The sequence below is a fragment of the Ammospiza caudacuta genome, chromosome Z (genome assembly GCF_027887145.1).
Source record: "Ammospiza caudacuta isolate bAmmCau1 chromosome Z, bAmmCau1.pri, whole genome shotgun sequence".
Classification (NCBI taxonomy): Eukaryota; Metazoa; Chordata; class Aves; order Passeriformes; family Passerellidae; genus Ammospiza; species Ammospiza caudacuta.
Window position 1 is genome coordinate 28,642,377 of NC_080632.1, and position 19,836 is coordinate 28,662,212.

The following is a 19,836-nucleotide window of genomic DNA, read 5'->3' on the forward strand; positions in this document are numbered from 1 at the left end:
TATCAATTATCTCTTATTATTATGTAAAACGTGATTTTTAAGCAGAGGAGGTAATTTATTACAAAAGGCATTCCATTTTTAAATTGACTGCACAATATGCTTTATTTAATAACTGAAACAGTTTATGTATTTCCCATTTTACTTTTCTGTCTTAGGTTCAACTATTATAAAAAAAACGCTTTATAGCAACAAGATTTAGGGCTTAAGGATTGCAAATGTGTGACATTACTCAGTCTAAAGATTGGCTAAAGTGGATTTAAATGTTTAAAAATATCTAATGTCTTTTTTAAAAGTGAAAAGAAAGTAAAAAATACTGCATGGAATATTTTTTTCCACTTCAAGTAATTAATGTTTAAAATGTTGTTTGAAGCTCATCTAATTACCTTGATTCCTAATTCTTTCGCTTTTCTGTCAGAATTCAATGATGTCGATACGAAACTTTTTTTTGGATTTGTGGAATCTTCTCTATAATCCTTTAATTAAATCCTTAATAATACAAAATTATGGCTATCCATTGTCAAGAGAATACTTTTCTTTCATACATTATTGTCTTTCAATATATAAAAGAAAGACTTTCAGAGAGAATATTCACAATTTTCAGATCCTCAGTATTCTGACATATGCCTCATCTTTTTATTTTGACCTGCAAAGGTTCAGTGATTTTCTAGGCAAACTGTGAAGTTGTGCAATGTGAAAGTTGCTCAGAGAAAAACTCAATTTAAATCATAATTTTATAAACTACATCAAAATCTTCTCTCTGATGTTCGTAGAGGCTGTATGAGTAAATAACAAAAGTGAATAGACAGTAGAAGATGCTGGTTGGATTACAGTTGTGATAATTTAAATATAGTTAACAACAGCAATAAATTAACATGTAATCAAGAGGTGCATTTCATCCAAACTGAAAAGTTGCAAAGCTAGCACATTTCACTGTTTCTTGACTACTACGCTCTCCAGGGGTCCGCAAACTGATTGGTTTCTATGTGGTGCATAAATCATTGCTCTTGCTGTCAGTGAGTGTGAAGAATGAGCTGCAGGCCTCTGCAGTAAACTCTTCCTCTAAAACAGTCAATCTTATTCCATGAAATAGTAGCTAAACCTTAAAGTATCTTGTTCTGCTATTAATTATTTTTTGACTCAATTAATTATGAAATAATTTAAATGTCTGCTACTACTTCCCTCTTTCTAGCTCCATATGAAGTGGCTTTTTCATTTGATGTGGGAAATGGGCCTAGCGAAGTCATAGTGCAATCACGCAATTCCTTAAATGACAACCAGTGGCATTATGTGAAGGCTGAACGAAATGTAAAAGAGGCTTCCTTGCAAATAGATCAACTTCCTCAGAGATCTCACAGTGCTCCACCTGATGGACATATTCGCTTGCAACTCAACAGCCAGCTTTTTGTAGGTAGGCGCTGCACAAAATATTTCCTAATGATCATCATAAAAATAAAAAAATGCTGTTGTGAGGAGGGGAAGAAAAAGTGTTGCCAACCAGATCTTTTGAAAACACTTTGTATGATGGCATGAGAGACTTTGTGAAAAATCTGTGCAGAAATTCACTATTTTGAGACTATAGATCTCAAAGCGCCTTGGCCAGTAGTTTCTCCGGAACAGGATTTCAGATTAAGTTTATTTCTTCTGAGGTTTGTTTGAAGGACCAAGGATCCAAGGATGTAGATTTGCAACCTTTTTTGAGAGGACATAATCTACTAAAGGAAGTTGTCCCATTTCTGTAGTTTCAGGGGAATTTTGTTGTCTCTTTATCCACAGCTTCTCAGGTTGAAACACGAGAAAGCACATTAAGCACAAGAAAGCTGAAACACTTTAAGGCATTTGGAAAAATGCTGAAAAAGTAGAAATGGAGTAAAATAGAATTAATTAGTATTTATTTAGCTATTACAGAAAGCTATATAGAGCTATGTGTTATATCCACAGTAGTGTTCTTAATGTAATATTGACTTATTATGAATTCAAAAGTCTCTGGTGTAAATATATGTTGTATATATAAGAGCATTTAAAGCTGACCCTACTTTTAAAAAGGTCTTTTTTTATGCCTTCTCTGAGAAACTCATACTAAATTAATGTAAGTTTTATTTGCTGTGGGTTGGGGAGGAATACATTTAAGGACAATAGTGTTCTTAAATTGCCACCACCAGGTCGTTTTAGTCTATTATAACTGAAAATAATGACAGCTATGTCAAGATATTCCACGTAACACAAATAATTACATAAAGTTTGGAACTGAAAAAACTTAAAATGGATGATCACATGGAAGCATTTATCCAAATGAGAAATGGAAATGTATGAGAATTATAGTTTACAGTCTCACACATTGTGGAATATTTTCTGCTTTTACTTTTTAAAAGAGGACAAAGGACAAGAAACATCAGTGGGCTGTGCAAGAAAGGACAAGAGAGAGAGTATGTAGGTTACACACCTTGCTAAGTAACACAGATAAATAAAATGTTAGCTATCATGAAATTTGCTAAAAATAAGGAACAGTGAAAAAAAATGAATTAACAACTTTCATTACTCGAAGGATTGCTCTGTATAGTTATCACCTCTGCTAGGTAGTCAGATATAATCTGGCTGTTATTTCTCTGCATAGAGGGGCTTTAAACTTCCTATTATTGAAGAGTAGACGCAGCTTCCGAGACAAAGTATATCAGAACAGACACCAGCTGAGGGGTATCATGGAATCATTAAGGTTGGAAAAAACCTCCAAATTCACCAAGTCCAACCTTTAAATGAACACAACCTCATCAACTAAACCACAGCACTAAATTCCACATTCAGTTATTTCTTGAACTTTTCGAGGAGTTGAGACTTCACAACACCTCTGAGCATCCTGTTCCGATGCTTAATCACCCTTTCCATGCAGAAATTCTCCCTGATGTCCAACATAAACATGCCCTGGCACAGTTTGAGATTATGCCCTCTCGTTCTGTCAGTATTTTCTGGGAGAAGAGGCCCACTCCCACCTGGCTGCACCCTCCTTTCAGGCACTTTTAGAGAGTGATAAGGTCACCCATGAACCTCCTTTTCTCCAGGCCGAGCAACGCCAGTCCCCTCAGCTGCTTCTGTCATGAATTACTCTCTTAACCCTTTTACCCACTTCATTCCCTGTTCCCTGATATGCTCCAGTGTCTTTATTGTAGTGTGGGGCCCAGAACTGGACACAGCACTCCAGGTGTGACCTCTCCAGTGCCAAGTACAGGGGGACAGTCACTGCCCTGTTCCTGCTGCCACACTATTGCTGATACAGGCCAGGATGCCATCGTCCCTGGCCACCTGGACACAGCTGGCTCACGTTCAGCAGCAAACCCAGATCCTTTTCCAGCAGGCAGCTTTCCAGTCACTCTTCTCCAAGCCTACAGACTTGCATCAAGTTGTTTTGACCAAAATGTAGAATTGCCAAGATCCTGGTATGTTGAACACACAGCTGACCTCAGCCCCTTAGTCCAGCCAGTCCAGATCCCCTACCAGATCCTTCCAACCCTTCAGCACATCAACCCTACCATCCAGCGTAATATCATCTCCAAACTTACTGCAGGTGCACTTATCCAAATCACCAATAAAGATGCTAGACAGAGCTCCTCCCCTCCCCTCCTCTCCCCTCCCCTCCTCTCCTCCTCTTTTGTGAATTAATAGAGTCTTCAAGGGCTCTCTGTAATTACTTGACAAAACAGAAATCAAATGTACTTTTAAAGCTACTTATAAATATTTTCATATTAATAAGTTTGTGTGTTGGAAAGTCATAATATACTGTTTATAGGCTGTAAGCTATAAAGTTTGTTTACATATCAATTATTTAAATGTTTTTAAAGCTCCTGTAAATTTATTTTCAGGTGGAACAGCATCCAGGCAGAAAGGATTTTTGGGATGCATTCGTTCATTACGGTTGAATGGAATGGCCCTTGATCTGGAAGAGAGAGCGAAGATAACACCAGGAGTTGAACCAGGCTGCCCTGGACATTGTAGCAGTTATGGTAACCTGTGCCACAATGGTGGAAAATGCAGAGAGAAATACAGTGGATTCTCCTGTGACTGCACTTTCTCCGCCTATGCTGGTCCATTCTGTAAGAAAGGCAAGCATGTCTTTTAGCTTTATCAGTTATTGAAAACAGGATCATACAGTCCAGATCAAGATCTTCAAATCCTCTTAAAGATATGTTGAAATCTTGCAAAATACGCACTTTACATAATGTTGGTAAATATTCAGCTGAATTTACTCAATATCTGTAAGTTTTGCTAAACACTTTTTTTTCAGAGATAACTTCAATATATACCATTTAAGCAGGAACCACATTACCCTCTTATAGCATGAAGATGCTGAGAGGATCAGCATCTTCATGCAACTATTTTGATTCTTTGATACTACAGTAAATCTAGGAACTATATTTTTGTGGTAAAGCATTTGGATTTCTGTCTTTCAAATAGTAATCTCAAAACTAAGTCTGAGTTTGGAAAACAAACCAAGGAACAGAAGAACTTAAATCTACTTTTTGCTGTAAGAAAGTAAGATCTTTGCAGAAAGGACTGAACCCGTTTTCCAAGTCTTTTTAAAGTAGCTCTTTGGTGAAGTTATCATAATGGTAGATGATGACAAGTCTGAATTTCAAAAATGAATGAATGAATGAATTAATTAATTAATTTCAAAATTATCGAGAAGTTTTAGTGTTTGCATGTAATTCAGATTTGCAAAAAATCTTGCTTCCTCCATGTATTAAATGCATTCTGCAAAGTACTAAGCAGCTTATATGCCACAACTTCATGTTACTCTAAATTAGCACAAAATCTGCCTTGTCATCACTGCAGCCACAAAAGTGAGGGACCCAAAGTCTTTGGACTTTCCATATCTAGCACTGCAGGTCTGATGGCACTGTATGAGGAATGATGTTTTCCTCCTCTGCATCAGAAGGGGCTAATGGTCACACTGTAATATTCAGCAGAGGCAGACTAGCTTCTCTGGCTAAGAGTGTGGGGTGACCAAAGTAATAACTTTCAGTCAGCTTTTTTCAAATACTTGACCAGATTACAGAAACTTCAAGAAATTCCTCCGAAGTGTGAAAGCTGTGATCCAAAGCACTAAGACTTTTTCTAAGAACAAAGACTAAAACTTTTCTGCTTTTAGCAGAAAACAGCAGAAAACAGAAATCACAGAATTACAGAAGCTCTCTTTAAGTGATTCAAACATAAGAAGAGCATAAGTAGGTTTCTATTTTCCTTTTTTTTTCTCCCACCTGACCAGTCTCTTCTACCACATATCTAATCTAAATATTAGGATTCAAATTGCTGCACCCACTTATTTGTAGGAGCACTATGCATGCGAGACAGGATATACTGTGCTTGAGGACCAGGATGATCAATAGAAAATAACCTAGAAAAACATGTTCTTCATTAAACAGATATTTAAGACACACATCTAAATAAGCTTTTGCCTTAGACCAGGTTGTGTCTTAAATTTCTCTGTAGTTCTAAATGCTAGTTTCATTTAAATTTACTTTTTAGCTTTATCACAATAGTCTAGAATACATTTTATTTTACTCTGTGGTGTGGCAGAAGGAAAAAAATACCAACTAAACAACAAAAAAAAGCTCTCTAATATTATTTTGCATTATATTAAAATATTTAATTACTTTTTGTTTCAGAGATCTCTGCCTATTTTTGGACTGGCACTTCTGTGACATACAACTTTCAAGAATACTACACATTAGCTAAAAATTCCAGTTCTCATGCTTCTTCTTTCTATGCTGACATGACACTGGCCAGGGAAGCAATCGCATTTGCCTTTCGAACAACACGGACACCAAGCTTACTGCTCTATGTCAGCTCCTTCTACAAGGAATACCTCTCGGTCATTCTCACCAGGAATGGTGAGTTTTCAGCTTGGTTGTCTGGAAATACTAATGAACATCATAACTGTCAGCTTGGATTCTCTCGGATTTCCAGACCTGAAGCAGGAACTACATATTGTCCTGTTGTTTCTTTAGATGGTATCTTTGTTTTTCAGCTGCATCAAGCAATTCTTTCCACATGAAAAGCATTCCTCCTACTGTACTTTCAACTTTCACTACTGTTTTTTAATCATGTTGTCAAAAATATTTATTTCTGAAAATCCTTTAGAAATGTTTGGGTTTTAGAGTTTGGAAATAAAAATTTAAATTTATCTGAGCTGTGTTCTATTCATGAGGCCTATTAATTGTCATCCTCAAAAGAAATTATGAAATAAAATACTTTTTAAAGTGCATTATCCATTTCCCAAATTAATCAGAGGTAATTTCATTAAATTTATTTCATAAGCTACTTATATAACTATGAATATATATATATATATATATATATATATATATATATATATATGTATGTATGTATGTATGTAAAAATATATGTAACATTACTGATATTTCTGTGTAAGCTGAGCATTAACTATTAGTCAGATCTTTCCATTCTTTCATCTAGATCTAGGTGTTTTCTTCTTTAAGTAAAAGCGCCCCACGGACTGAGTTAAATTTTCAGGTTTATCTTTGCAGTCACTGTGGGTCTGTGCTTGAGGAAGGTTCTGTGCTTTCCTAGAAACATATTTGGATATAGAATAGCTGTATTATCCTCCCCGTCATGTGACACGGAACATGTGTTGCTCATGACTGGCCTGGATCTGACATGGGCCCCTTTTTCGAGAGCATGAGTAGAAAATTCTGGTCCAACTGCAGCTGAGAAGGAATTTCTGACCAGGAAACTACATTGCCTCTGTGTTCTCTTCTGAGTCTTTGTGTGATTATTGTGTACAGATGGTGTTTTGGGAGTTGGCAATAAGGAATGGAAAGTGAGCTAGGAGTTAGTACACTGCATTAAATTTAATTTTCAAATGGTCAGAGGTTAACAGGACTGGACAGGGAAAACATTATTCAAGAATTACGAGTTATATTTGGTAAGTCACAATTATGAGAGCTACCAGACTAAGTCTTTCTCAGCTGAATTTTGAAAGTAATTATAAAATTTCTGCTCAAATTTTAAGTCAGTAATCAAAATTGAGACAGTTTATGACTATTTTTGCCACTGTATAGCTTCTGACATTGCTATTACTCATTCTGTTGCCTTTAATTTCTCACTTATATCCATTACTCATGGCTAAGTCCTTAAACAAATCAAGCATTTGTTTTGCCCTTGCAGTGCCCCTGTGAAGCATGTTAGATCATATATTGTATAGTATCTTTCACAAAATATATGATCTATACTGCTTATAGTGTATGTAGTGTACTACAACTTTTCTCTCTTTATCCCTGCAGGAAGTTTACAGATTAGGTACAAGTTAGATAGCCATCAAGATCCTGATGTCTTCAGCATCAGTTTCAAAAGCATGGCTGATGGACAACTACAGCATGTGAAGATTAACAGAGAGGAGGAGACACTTTTTGTAGAGGTAATTCTGTTAGGGGTGGGGGAAAAAGTGGATTATCATAAAAAAGTAGACAAGCAAAATGCAGTAAATACTTGCAACAAGGCAATTACCCCCAAATAAAATGTGCCTTAATATCTCAAGTAATCAAAGCAAAGTTAACACTCTCGTGATGCACAATCAAAATTAATGTTAGACAATCTCTTTGATGTTATTTTTTTTTTGTTTCAACAGGCCAATATCACCTCCTAATTTCATATGAAAATGCAAGTAATTGTTTGATGGCTGAATTTTCAAAATTTAGTAAATGTGTGTGACTGCTGTTGTTTGTATTGGGTCTTGGATTTTCAAGTTTTTTAGTTAAATTATGCATTACACTACAGTACAAATATATTACTACACAGATAATAATGTAGGTCTTTTAAAATTTTTCTTTGGTCTCTTTTACATCATCAAAGGAATGTGGCTATTAAGGAAGATATTTTTTGCTGTTTTTGTGGAAATTTCATTATAAAATACTAACATTTATTTTGCTAATGGTTGATATTGACAGGCAAAAAGTCTTTTTTTAATATAATTTTGAATTCAAAATACCTGCATGTTATAATTTAGTATTTTGAATCTAAATAGAACTTGAGTAATGGTACTTGGCTTGAAGTTGTTCTAGAGGTACCCTGAGAGGCAGAATATTTACAATATAATATTTGATCTTTATGAAATTAAATACTGAGTGCCTTTTTAAAATGAAAAGAGTTTTTCATATTCTTAAAGGTTTGCTATTTTTTATTCATCTTAGAGGTGAAAAAGAAAGAATCAGGCAAATAGCTAAGATAAATAAAGGTTTATTAAGTGGGATGCTTAAGAATATCAGTTATAATCAGTGATCTAAGGAAGCTAATAATCTATTTCCTGATGAGTTTTTATGCTATAAATAACAAATGCTTCCCTCAGGTCTTCTTATTTTTAGCCTTGATCTTACTTGCTTTTTTGAAAATATTGACTACTATTTCTTCCATTATTCTACTTTGTTCCTCACTCTATCATTCTGTAGGTTAACCAGAATGAAAGAATGAAGTTTATTCTGTCTTCAGGCACAGAATTCAATGCAATCAAGTCTCTCACACTTGGGAAGATTTTAGGTAAGTGGAACACCACAGCATTTTCTAAAACTACAAGGTTTTCTAAAATATGGATCAAACGTCATCATGAGGTGTGAAAAAAACCAACACAAATGTCACTGAAAGGTATTTGTTGTTGTGGATTTACTTAGACACTGAGTCACAATCAAGGTAGAAACTTCAGTCTTGTGGAAATATAATCACAAATAAGTGCTTCCTGAAAAAATTATCAAGTGGGTTCCATTAAAAATAATTGTACACTTCTCTCTCATTTTGCAATCAAGCATTAAGAAACACCACTTTGTTTTCTATTCTGGATAAAAAAACAAATCAAATTGAAGTCGCACACAAAGATGATATAATATTATTAATCACGTATTGTACTTGAAAAACTTCCTGTGATTAGATGTTGATGTAAACAGTGAAGAATATGGTAATGTGAGTCAAATCTTTGTTGGAGATTCTTCGTCTAGTGATGATTCTTCAAAATATCTCTGTTTCTCTTAAGTAATCATCAAATGAAGTTTACCAATCTACAATCACCATTTCTTTAAAAGAAAATAGCAATAGCCTGGACTGAAATTCTCAAGATCTTGTTATTTTCATACCTTTCACTTTGACAATGATAGAGGAAGATTTGGTGTTGGTGCAAATTTAAAGGGTATTTCTCTTTTCTCTAAAGTGATTTCATAGAATCACAGAAAGTTTTGGGTTGAAAAGGACGTAAAAGGTCATCTAGTTCCAACACTCCTGCTGTGTGCTGGAACAGCTTCATCCAGACCAGGTCATTCAAAGCCTCGTCCACTGGCCTTGAACACTTCCCGTGAGGGGGGTGAACGGATTGAGAGCAGCCTTGAGGAGAAGGGCTTGGGGGTGTTGGTGGACAAGAAGCACAGCATGGGCCAGAAATGTGCACTTGCAGCCCAAAAGCCATTGGTACTCTGGGACTGTTCAGGGCCAGGTTGGATGCAGCTCTGAGAAACCTGGCCTAGTGGAAGGTGCTCCTGCCTATTATAGGGGGTTGCAATGAAGTGATCTTTAAGGTCCCTTCCAGTCCAGGCCATTCTATGACTCCAGGCTTCATCCAAAGCACTGTGGCCAGCAGGGCAAGGGAAGTGGCTTTGTGCTGAGACCCCATCTGGAACCTGCATCCAGCTCTGGGGTCCCAGACAGGAAAGACATGGACTTGTTAGAGCAGATCTAGAGAAGGACTGCGAAGATAATCAAAGTACTGGAGCAGCTCTCCTATAAAGATTGAGAGAGTTGAGGATGTTCAAGCCTGGAGAAGTCTCCAAGGTGATTTTATAGCAGCCTTACAGTACCTAAAGGAGGCTACAAGAAAGCTGGAGTGACATTTTACATGTGCATGTAGTAATAGGACAGAAAGGAATGGCTTTAAACTGAACAGTTGTAGATTTAACCTGGAAATAAGGAAGAAATTCTATGCTGTGTGGGTGAGAGATGCTGGAACAGATTGTCCAGGAAAGCACTGCATGCCCACCCCAGTCTGTATTGATACTGGGGGTTGCACAGATGCAGGTGCATAACTTTGCACTTGCCATTGTTGAATTTGATGAGATTCACTTAGTCCCAGTCCTCAAACCTGTCAATGTCCCTTTGGGTGGCATTCCATCTCTCAGGTGCGTCAACTGAACAGTTCAGTTTAGTGTCATCCACAGAGTTCCTTCAGATGCACTCAATCCTGCTCTTGGTGTCTTTAGAGAAGATGTTGAACAGAAATAGTGTTGGCCCAGAGGAGCACCACCTGTCACCAATCCCTGTTTAGACATTGAGCTGTTGCATGCAAATGTTTGGATAAGGAGATTCAGTTAATTCTTTATCTGTCAAATAGGTGGTTGTTCTCAATTATGAGAATGTTATCTAGAAAAGGTAGAATAATAATTTTAAATATATCATAAAATTCATACAGGGATAGTTATTTTTATGAGAACAATTACCAAATGCTAAATAGCTTAAAATGTATTAAAGAAATTCAGAAACCATGTTTATAGGCCATAAAAAGAATTCTTAATTATTATTTAGTTATCTTTAGGAGAATCTCAGTGTAGCTAATTTGTTTTCTTACTGTAAAACTAAGCACCTCTAACACAAACAGAAATATATACTTTAGAAATGTAGATTTTATATATAAATCTTACACTCCAAAAGAGACCTGGTGTGTAAATACGCACAGAAAATGAAAAAGAGAATGATCACTTATGCATAACTTTAAAGCAGTATTAGCTGAAATATAAACTATTACAAGAAAATGTTACAAATATTTCCAAACTTTACAATATTATGATAAAACTGAATCAGGAATGTATAATATTTGAAGTGTGGTAGTTTAGTGCAGTCACACTCACATAAGGTTAATACCACACTGACCAGTACAGAATGAAAACCTCTTCTATCTTTGTTATAAAATATCATATCAAAACTTCTATCTGTTTGCATAAAAATGCATTTGAGTAAATCTATGGAAATGTACACTTTTAGATAAATAGTCTATTGGCCTTTTGACCAATAATGTCCCTTCTGAAGGGCCATACAGTTACAAAAATTGAGGTGGGATTTTCTTCAGTTATATGATGGCTTTGCAATGACACAGCAGTTCAAAGCACAGAGTTATAATGACCTGGGGGGCAGTCAGCCCAATTTGTCTCAGAATCTGTACTGAAGAAAACATGTTTCTCCCCATTTCAAAGGAGTTACTATTTCTCTTAGAAATCTGATTGCTTTAGGTTCTGATTCTTGTGAAGTCCTATCTAGAGACTGAAGAAGACTTCACGAAGGCAGAGGAAAAAAGTAATGAATGTTTATTGCAGTGAAGAGATCTAAACATAAGGAAGGAGTTAACAAAATATGAGATCATGTATTTCTTGTACATGAAAATGTTGTTTAGGAAAACCACACAAGGAAACTTTTTTTTTTAAGAAAGAATTATCTTCAGTTGGAGAAGTATTTTTCTAAGCTCTTCTGCATTTGAACATGACAGTTTTTTTGTTCAAACAAAACTTGTGCAGAATCTCCTGCTCTAGCTGGATCCCTATGAGTCTATGGGACCTGAGGGGATTCAAACAGTAATACTGAAAAAGCTGGCTGATGTCACTGCCAGGCCTCTCTCCATGGTTTTTGAATTATGGAATCTGTTCAAGTCCCAGTTGATGGGAAGCTCACTGATGTTGTCCCAGGTTTCAGTAAGGGTATATAAGACTGACCCAGGGAGCCACAGGCCCGTCAGTCTCACTTCAGTGCCTGGTATAATTATGGAGAAGATTATTATAGAAGGCACTGAAAAACAGCTGAAGGACAATGTAGTCATTAGTCATAGCCAGTACAGGTCCATGAGAGGAAAGTCTTGCTTATCAAACCAAATTTCTGTTTATGACAACATAAACATTCTTCGTTAATCAAGGGAAGCCAGTTGACATAATCCTTTTCAATAAATCTTTTGAAGCTGTCTCTCGCAGGATCCTTCTGGACAAAATGTCCAGCCCACACTTGGATAAGCACATCATGTGGTTAGTGAGCAGCTAGCTAACAGGTCAAGCACAAAGGGTTACAGTGAATGGGGTGACATCACCTGTCACTGGTGGGGCTCCACCAGGCTCCAAACTCAGCCCTCTGCTCTTCAACATCTCCAGAAATGACTTGGATGCAGGACTTGAAGGTACAATAAGTTTGACAATGATACTAAATTAAAAGGAACTATTGACTCCCTTGAAGGCAGAGAGGCCCTGCAGAGAGACAGAAACAAATTAGAGGGCTGGGCAGTTGCCAACTGTATGAAGTTTAATGAAGACAGGTTCCAGAGTCTGTAGCTGTATGTAAGGACATAATGGGAAATGAGATGCTGGAAAGCAGCACTGCAGAAAGGGACCTGAGTGTCCTGGTCAACGACATGTTGATCATGAGCCAGCAGTGCCCTGGCAGCCAGGAGGGCCAGCCCTGCCCTGGGGTGCATCAGGCACAGCATCACAGCTGGGCAAGGGAGGGCATTGCACTGGGATGGCCTCACCTCAAGGTGTGCAGTTTTGGGTGATGTAATATAAGACATAAAGTTATTAGAAGACATCACAGTTCTTGTCTTAAAATATTCTGATAGGATCTGTATGTCTGCTGACTTTCTGCTTGACCACTTCAACTCTTTGAAGTGTTGGGGGTTAGGTACATTTACTTTGAAGTAAAAAGTAGCAAAACCAAACCCCCAAGATTTAAGGGTGCGTAACTTCAGTTTACTGTAACATACAATAAACAACCTGTGAGTGCTTTTGAGTGCCACTTTCAGTCACTTAAATTTTACTTTAGGAGGAAATTGCCCCATCCATTATAAAACCTTACTTTATCTAGCAATATTTTCTAGTTAAGAAGTCAAGTGAAATCAAAGGATTCATTTATTTCCTTTCCTATTATATGTAGTTTAGTAAAGGATTTGTATAGGAACTAAAAAATAATAGAAACCACTCTCCTCTTGAGGTTTTCAATCTGACGCATATTTAGAGGTATATATTTTTATCACAGAGGGTTTGTGAAAAGCTTTCTTGCCACTTCATTGTTAATCTTTTTCTTAAAATATCCCATCCTAGCAGATCCTTCAGTGCATAGAGGCAAATATTGAAAACAGCTGCAAAGAAAGCAGAGACAGTTAAACATCTTATGTAATCCATCAGTGTAGGTGAGCAGACTTTTGTCTGATACCCTTCTATCTCATAGTCCATCATCACTGCAATAAGCAGAGATTAGTTGAAGAAAATGCTACTCTGCTTTTTTGCAATATTCTACCTGAACACACTATCCCATTTTTCGCTATTAACCTAAATTTTATTGAGCAGTGCACTGTAAAACTTAAAGTTATTATGGTGGTTATTGTAAAGGTCGCAAGTTCATTTGTGGGTTCCATGACATGTTGGAAGTGAAAATTGAGATGAAATTCCTTTTTTATTTGCAAATTTACTTCCCTTTTGAGTTCTCCTTTTATAACTAGTACTTCCAGAGTTTTTGCTACAATTGGAACTGTCAGGGTAAATAAACTGTTTGTTTTCTGTATCAAAAGTGGTGCTTTAGTGAGCATTACAGGTGAATTAACTGAGAGTTCTAATGTGCAAAGTACTCTTCACAAGCGTTTGGAAAGGTAACTCAAGAGAAAAAGTGGGGAGGTATCTTCTTTCTTTTTTTTTCCCCCCCTTTGTGATATCATTTATGGTATCACGTTTTAAAATGCATAGTAAATTTGAATACTATTAATTTTTTAAAATTTCACAGAAAATATCTTGATGGATTTCCAGGTTGGGATGATCTGAGCACTTCACGGTTTGTGCTTTGACAGACTTAATGGTACTGATATGGAGTAGATATATGAGTCTATAGAATGAATATGTTCCAAAAATGTTTATTTATGAGAAAAAATCCAATAAAATGCATTTTTCTGGAATTCATTCTTCAGTCTTATATTTTTGCACAATGAAAAATAGTTGCATTTTGATTTAAATACTTTATTTACAATAGAAACTTTTTGCTTTGGAGCTTGCTCTAAGAATTTAAAAGCATTTCCCTCAGCAAATTAGCAACTGTCATCTATCCAAAAGAAGGGGAGAGGTGTGAATGTATCTGACTGTCTTTTCATTAAAGTCAGACAAGAAAGAGATTCAGTGAATCTACATATGTTGCTGCAATTCAGATATACTCAGAGGAACACAGGTTAATTATTCATTTATTCTTCTGACACTTTATTTTGTACATTTGCACTGTGATTAATTGTGTTCTGTTCCTTTTGATTAACAGAAAACAGTGATGTAGATGAGGAGACTATGAAGGCAAACTCTCAGGGGTTTGTTGGCTGTCTATCTTCAGTGCAGTTCAACCACATTGCTCCTTTGAAGGCTGCACTGCACCACAGCAGCTCAGCCCCTGTCATTGTAAAAGGGCGTTTCACTGAATCCAGCTGTGGTACTTTAACTGGAGCTGACTCAACATCAAGTGAAACAACCCATTCATTTGCAGGTAGCATATGGTTATCATTTGTTCTGATCTCTGAAGCAAAATCCAAATATAATACTCATGACCTGAATCACAACTGACTTTTTATTTTCCATGTGGGTTAACATCCCAGGAGTAGTTTGTAAATAATTCTCTTTTAAATGTACTTACTTCCTTTTCTCTAGCCTTTCTCTTTTCATCTGAATGTTTACATTTTTCTTTTTATCTCTGCAAAGTGTCATCCACGTTGATGTTCTATGCATGCTTACTGACCCATACTACTGCCACTGTACCGTATTGTAAATGAACTGTGACTGTGAGAATTTCTTTAAAAAAGTCTTCTATTTGTCTGTCATTTTCTTTTTTTCTTTTTTTTTTTTTTTTTTCTGCTGCAGATCACTCTGGACCAATAGATGAGGGAAAGCCCTTAGCTAATGCAATCAGAAGTGACTCTGCAATTATTGGAGGTAATAGGGATGGTAACAAATCCACAGGAAACCTTTCTAATTGTGAATCTGTCAGTGATGAATTGAAGTCAGTTTAGTTTTGTGTGCATACAGAAACAAGTAAAAGCTCTTCATTTTGCTACATTGGATAGACAGAAGTCAAGCATTGTTTTCAAATGCAATTGATCACACTCTTCTTATTACATAAATTTATGCTGTGTTGCTATATATTGAAACATTCTGATGAAAAACAGGGTAGTTAGGACAGAATTTCAACCTGCATAATAGTGTTGTCTATGACTTAAAAAAATGCTTGGATTTCTTGTGAAAAAAAACATATATTTAAGAAAGAACCATCATTTCTTCTTGACTTTGCCAAAAAATTACCTCTTGTTACAAAGTCATGTTTAAAATCTTCTTTAATAAATCTGAACAAGAAAGACTTTTTCTTAAGAATATGAGGTGTCACTGCTTGAATCAATCCTCTGACAGTCTGAGGAAATTTCATCCTGGTTTCCTGTTTGGAAGGCAATGTTGTCTTGGAAAGACTCACTTGTGTTGATTTACATCTTAAAATGCATGTTAAAATAATAACAACAAAAATAATTACCGTTGGTTTGAAATAAAATCTCTTCTTCATTTTCTTCCAATTTCTTTTGGACATTTTTATCAGGCCAAAATAGAATTACAAATGACCATTCATAAAATTTTTTTTTCCAAATACTTTTTTTTTTTTTTAATCAGAGGAATAGAGGAAGAACCATGTAGAATTCACTTACTTCCAAAGTGAATATGGTGATAGTCCCTTTTTTGTTTATGCCTGTCAGATCAGAGCATAAACCTTACAATAGATGTGTGTGCTTAAAGTACAGGACTGATACAGGAACCTGATGTACATGTTCCATCACTATCCCTTTCTGGATGATTATCCATCTCATATGAATCCTTTATGAAGGATCCAGCTCATATGGATACCCACATGAAATCTACCAGTTCTGTTTCTTTAGCAAAAATGAGAAGTACTCAAATGAGCCTCAATAGGTACAGTTTGTGGTTGGGGACCCTCATCAGAAACCCAACTCATTTTATCAGCATTGAAATATGTATATGTCTCTGTCAGTTCAAATTTTCTTTCAAGACATAGTGTCTTCTCCTGTGACAATCATTCTCTGTGAGAATTTCTAGGAGTATTTATTCTTTTGGGAGGAGCTGAGGAAATAAAGCTTGAAGATGATGTTTTGACAATATAATTCTGTTACAAATTGCATAGATACTTTGACAGGGCAGTGAGATAAAAAGGTCACCCCCTGTGTCTTTTAAATTCTGAAAATATTTACTTTCTAAGATTTTTTAAAGCCTCATAGACAAAGGAAATAATGGAATTTAGTAGAACAAAACTGTCGAGGCTTTTCATTTAAGTTAAAATTGTTTAGGTCTATGAATGGTTGAGTTAGGATAAGAACTTCTAGTCACTTTTGTCTTCCATTTATACAGTGATACCTGCTATGGTCACTGCATGCAAAAGCACACTGCATGACCAGTGATCTTTAAGAGAGTCGTACCCAAGATACTAAAATGAGATTATTAAGCCTAGAAACTTCTCTGCTTGTAAAGTGATACTTTAGTGATTTTGTACAGACCACATGAGAATTGTACCATTGATTTCAAGGAAGGTAAGAATTTAAAAGTACGTTTTTTACAAAAGTGAGTTTTTTACATGTCTAGCTTTGTCAAAACTTGATTTACTGTTTCAAAAGATTAATATTTTTTACATAAGTATCTGTACATAAAGATCACTATGTACTAGATAAGTTAGTGTGGGTGGGGATTTTTAAGTGTGTTAACAGCAAAGCATTTTTTTAAACTTCAAGCTGTAGTAGGTACAATCCTTTTAAGATAGTAATAACAGCACAATTTTTTTGTTATTATGAGAATTTAGCACTCACAATTTTTCTACTGCCTATGTTTGTTTAAAAGTCAAAACAAAGCAATCTGTGCAACATTAAGCAAAATTTAAACACCCTAAATGAATATAACTAAGAAAAGTATCAGTTCAACTACTTCAGACAAAACAAGTTTATAGAAAAGTCCTTAAAGAGAGCATCTACTGTGATTGAAATAAAAGAATGACTATTCTAGTTAATTTAAATAAAACCAAGGTTTACTTAGATTGCAAAGTCCATCTCAGAGAAGGATTTACTGTATTAAAACCTTTATATTCCTATAGTGCTGCTCATAGTAGAGATCAAGAAAATAGGCATGTACCAAATTTTGGATGCTCTGTTTTTATCTACAGTGCTAAGAGATTCGGTATTTTTATTTTTCTTGCAGTGGTGACCAAGTTGTGCAACAGACTGTCCCTTTGTCTACTGAGGCACTGAGGCACTGCATTACAGCTGTTTCCCAGTCTGCTTAGTGTTCTGTCCATCCCAACAGCCTAGTCCTGTTTTCTGCCACTGACAAACATGATCCATTTCCCCCTCTGTTTCACATCTCCTCAAATTCCTCTCCTGCCCATCTTCTGATTCATGAAGCTAAAGTCCTAAGACCATTATGACAGGATGAATGAGGAAGAGAGGAGATGGGCTGGCCACCTGTAAGGTCCTACCTATCTCTGTGAGAAGTATCTCACCTTACTGTTCCTTGTCTGCGGTGGCTTGAGTTCCTGAAGCAGCAGAGATCTAGGGCCTGATAGTGAAGGAGATAAAGAAGCCCTCCTATTGAAAATATGGCCCCTAGTGGTTTTCCATTCAATAATTTCAGAAATTATAATGATCTGTGGATTTTATATTATTATTAATAGGGTGCAAAATTTCAAAACAATAACTATGAAACTTGTACTAGAGTGCTCTTTCTGATTTGAAAGCAGCAATGTCTTGTCATTTCTCAGGGTTTCCTGTAAGCCCTTCCATTATGTGATGTAGTCATTCCTTCTTCGTCCTGCTCTCTGGCTTACGTGTTATTTGTCTGTCCTTTCTCATTACTTTTTTTCTCTTTTCTTTTTGTAGGTGTGATAGCAGTTGTCATATTCATCCTGCTTTGCATCACGGCCATAGCCATACGCATTTATAAAAAAAAAGGAATATACTCAAAAAATGAGGCAAAAGGATCTGAAAACGAAGACAGTGCTGAATCTGCATTGAAAAGTGAGCTCAGCATGCAAAACACAGCCAATGAAAATCAAAAGGAATACTTCTTCTGATTGTCATTAATGACATAATCTAATGTAATGATGTGACAGTCTGACTTTTTGCTAAGCCAGGGGGCTCTCACTGGGCAGAAAATGTTCTTGCACACTACTCTAAATGCAATGGATTTGAGACTTACTATACTTGATATGTTCAGTCTCAGTGATTGCTGTAGCGGGCCTCTTTAAATTACATGCATTCCTTAGCTATTATACCGTAAATGCATTTTATGTAACAGTGAATTAGATATTGTAACCAATTTCATTGTTGGTAGTTTCCGACTGTTCTAATGTGACCTTCTACAAATGAATTTTAATGTACACACTGAATATGATTTTTGAATGGGAAAATTGTTATGAATTTATTCCTATCCTTTTCTTTAAAATTTGATTGATGATTTTTTTGTTCAAGGTGAAAGGTAGATTCTAATACTTTGTGTTACTAAAGAAATTCTGCTGTGCTGCATTATGGTGATCCGTCTTACTTCCTCAAACTGAAAATGCCTTCTGAGCTGCTGTTGGCTGGTGTCAGCATCTGCTTGTGAGCCATGGCATTTGATGTCCAGAACAAACTGTATTTTTTCCCCCTGGGATATGACTGATATCTTCATTATCCCTTCCTTTTGTCAGGCTTAGCAGAACTGAAGAGTGTACAGTGGGTTGAAATATTTTAAAATCTCTTTTGCTGTAGATTTTCTTTTATGGTCAGGTGATGGCACCAAGAGACTCATGCACATTCTGGGCATTTTGAATAAAACTGGGAGGAAAAGGCAAGACCTTTGCTTAGAAAGATCAAGTAAAAGATAACAATAGTTAATTTATCAAGAGTTAAAACACCAAAAGATGGTCAGGGTTACTGTCCCTAGAAATTAGTGATAATGCTTCTGTCAAGAAGTAATGCTCAGTGCACTAATCGGGTTGTATTCTCTGAAACTGTTGTATCTATCATTTGCTGCAGGCCTCAAGTCTAATTTTTTTCAATGTTATAGAAATTATACAGTGAACACATGAACACTTTCATTCTGCACTCTTAATAGTACCTGCAATACCTCTGTGAGAAAAGGTCTGATTACACCACTCAAAATTAAAAAGGTGCTTACTATGCTGACAGAGTAAGTGAAAGCTATTTATATTGTACAAACAAATTGTTAGATATGAAGGCTAGGTTTGAGTTGTCTAAAAAAAAGATTGTAAGGTCACTTCAGACGCCATAGGGTATCTGAAATACCCATGTGGCCTGATGTGAATGTCAGATTCTACAGAAGGTATGTGTGTTTTGGTAGAAGGCATTATAAGTGGCATTAGATGACAATGTTTAGGTAACTGACCCATGCAAAGCATTTTTTGGTTTTCCCCAGTCAGATGACTGGGTGTCTGGAGCTTGGATCTGAGAAAACAAACAGGATTTCTATGACCTTGTAGACTTGAGATGGAAATTTAAATATCTTCCAAATTTATTTATATCTACTCCCACTGAAAGCAATGAGAACAGTCATTGTTTTTTATTCAAAGAATCAAAGCTAAACCCTAGATTGTGCAGTTTAGAAAATGTTTATCATTGGTGCCCAACAACTTTATAAAGACATGGAAAACTGACATGGTATGCCAAAACCATTTATATGTAAATTTCTTTACATAGATAGTAATTGTAAATATAAATATCCAGCAGATGTTTTCATTTAAAACTTATTTTCTTCCATCAGT

General features: G+C 36.0%; 1 protein-coding gene across 2 annotated transcripts in view; it reads left to right on the plus strand.

Moving 5' to 3' along the window:
- CNTNAP4 (contactin associated protein family member 4) overlaps positions 1-18,459 on the plus strand; it is a 203,242-nt gene extending 184,783 nt beyond the window's left edge. For both annotated transcript variants that reach the window (XM_058823339.1, XM_058823340.1), the window contains 8 exons: positions 1,190-1,408; positions 3,852-4,091; positions 5,655-5,879; positions 7,293-7,426; positions 8,454-8,541; positions 14,305-14,523; positions 14,895-14,966; positions 17,954-18,459. In XM_058823339.1, coding sequence (XP_058679322.1) covers positions 1,190-1,408; positions 3,852-4,091; positions 5,655-5,879; positions 7,293-7,426; positions 8,454-8,541; positions 14,305-14,523; positions 14,895-14,966; positions 17,954-18,147 — 1,391 coding nt within the window. In that variant the 3' untranslated portion in view covers positions 18,148-18,459. The remainder of the gene's footprint in view (positions 1-1,189; positions 1,409-3,851; positions 4,092-5,654; positions 5,880-7,292; positions 7,427-8,453; positions 8,542-14,304; positions 14,524-14,894; positions 14,967-17,953) is intronic.
- Positions 18,460-19,836: the final 1,377 nt, after the last annotated feature.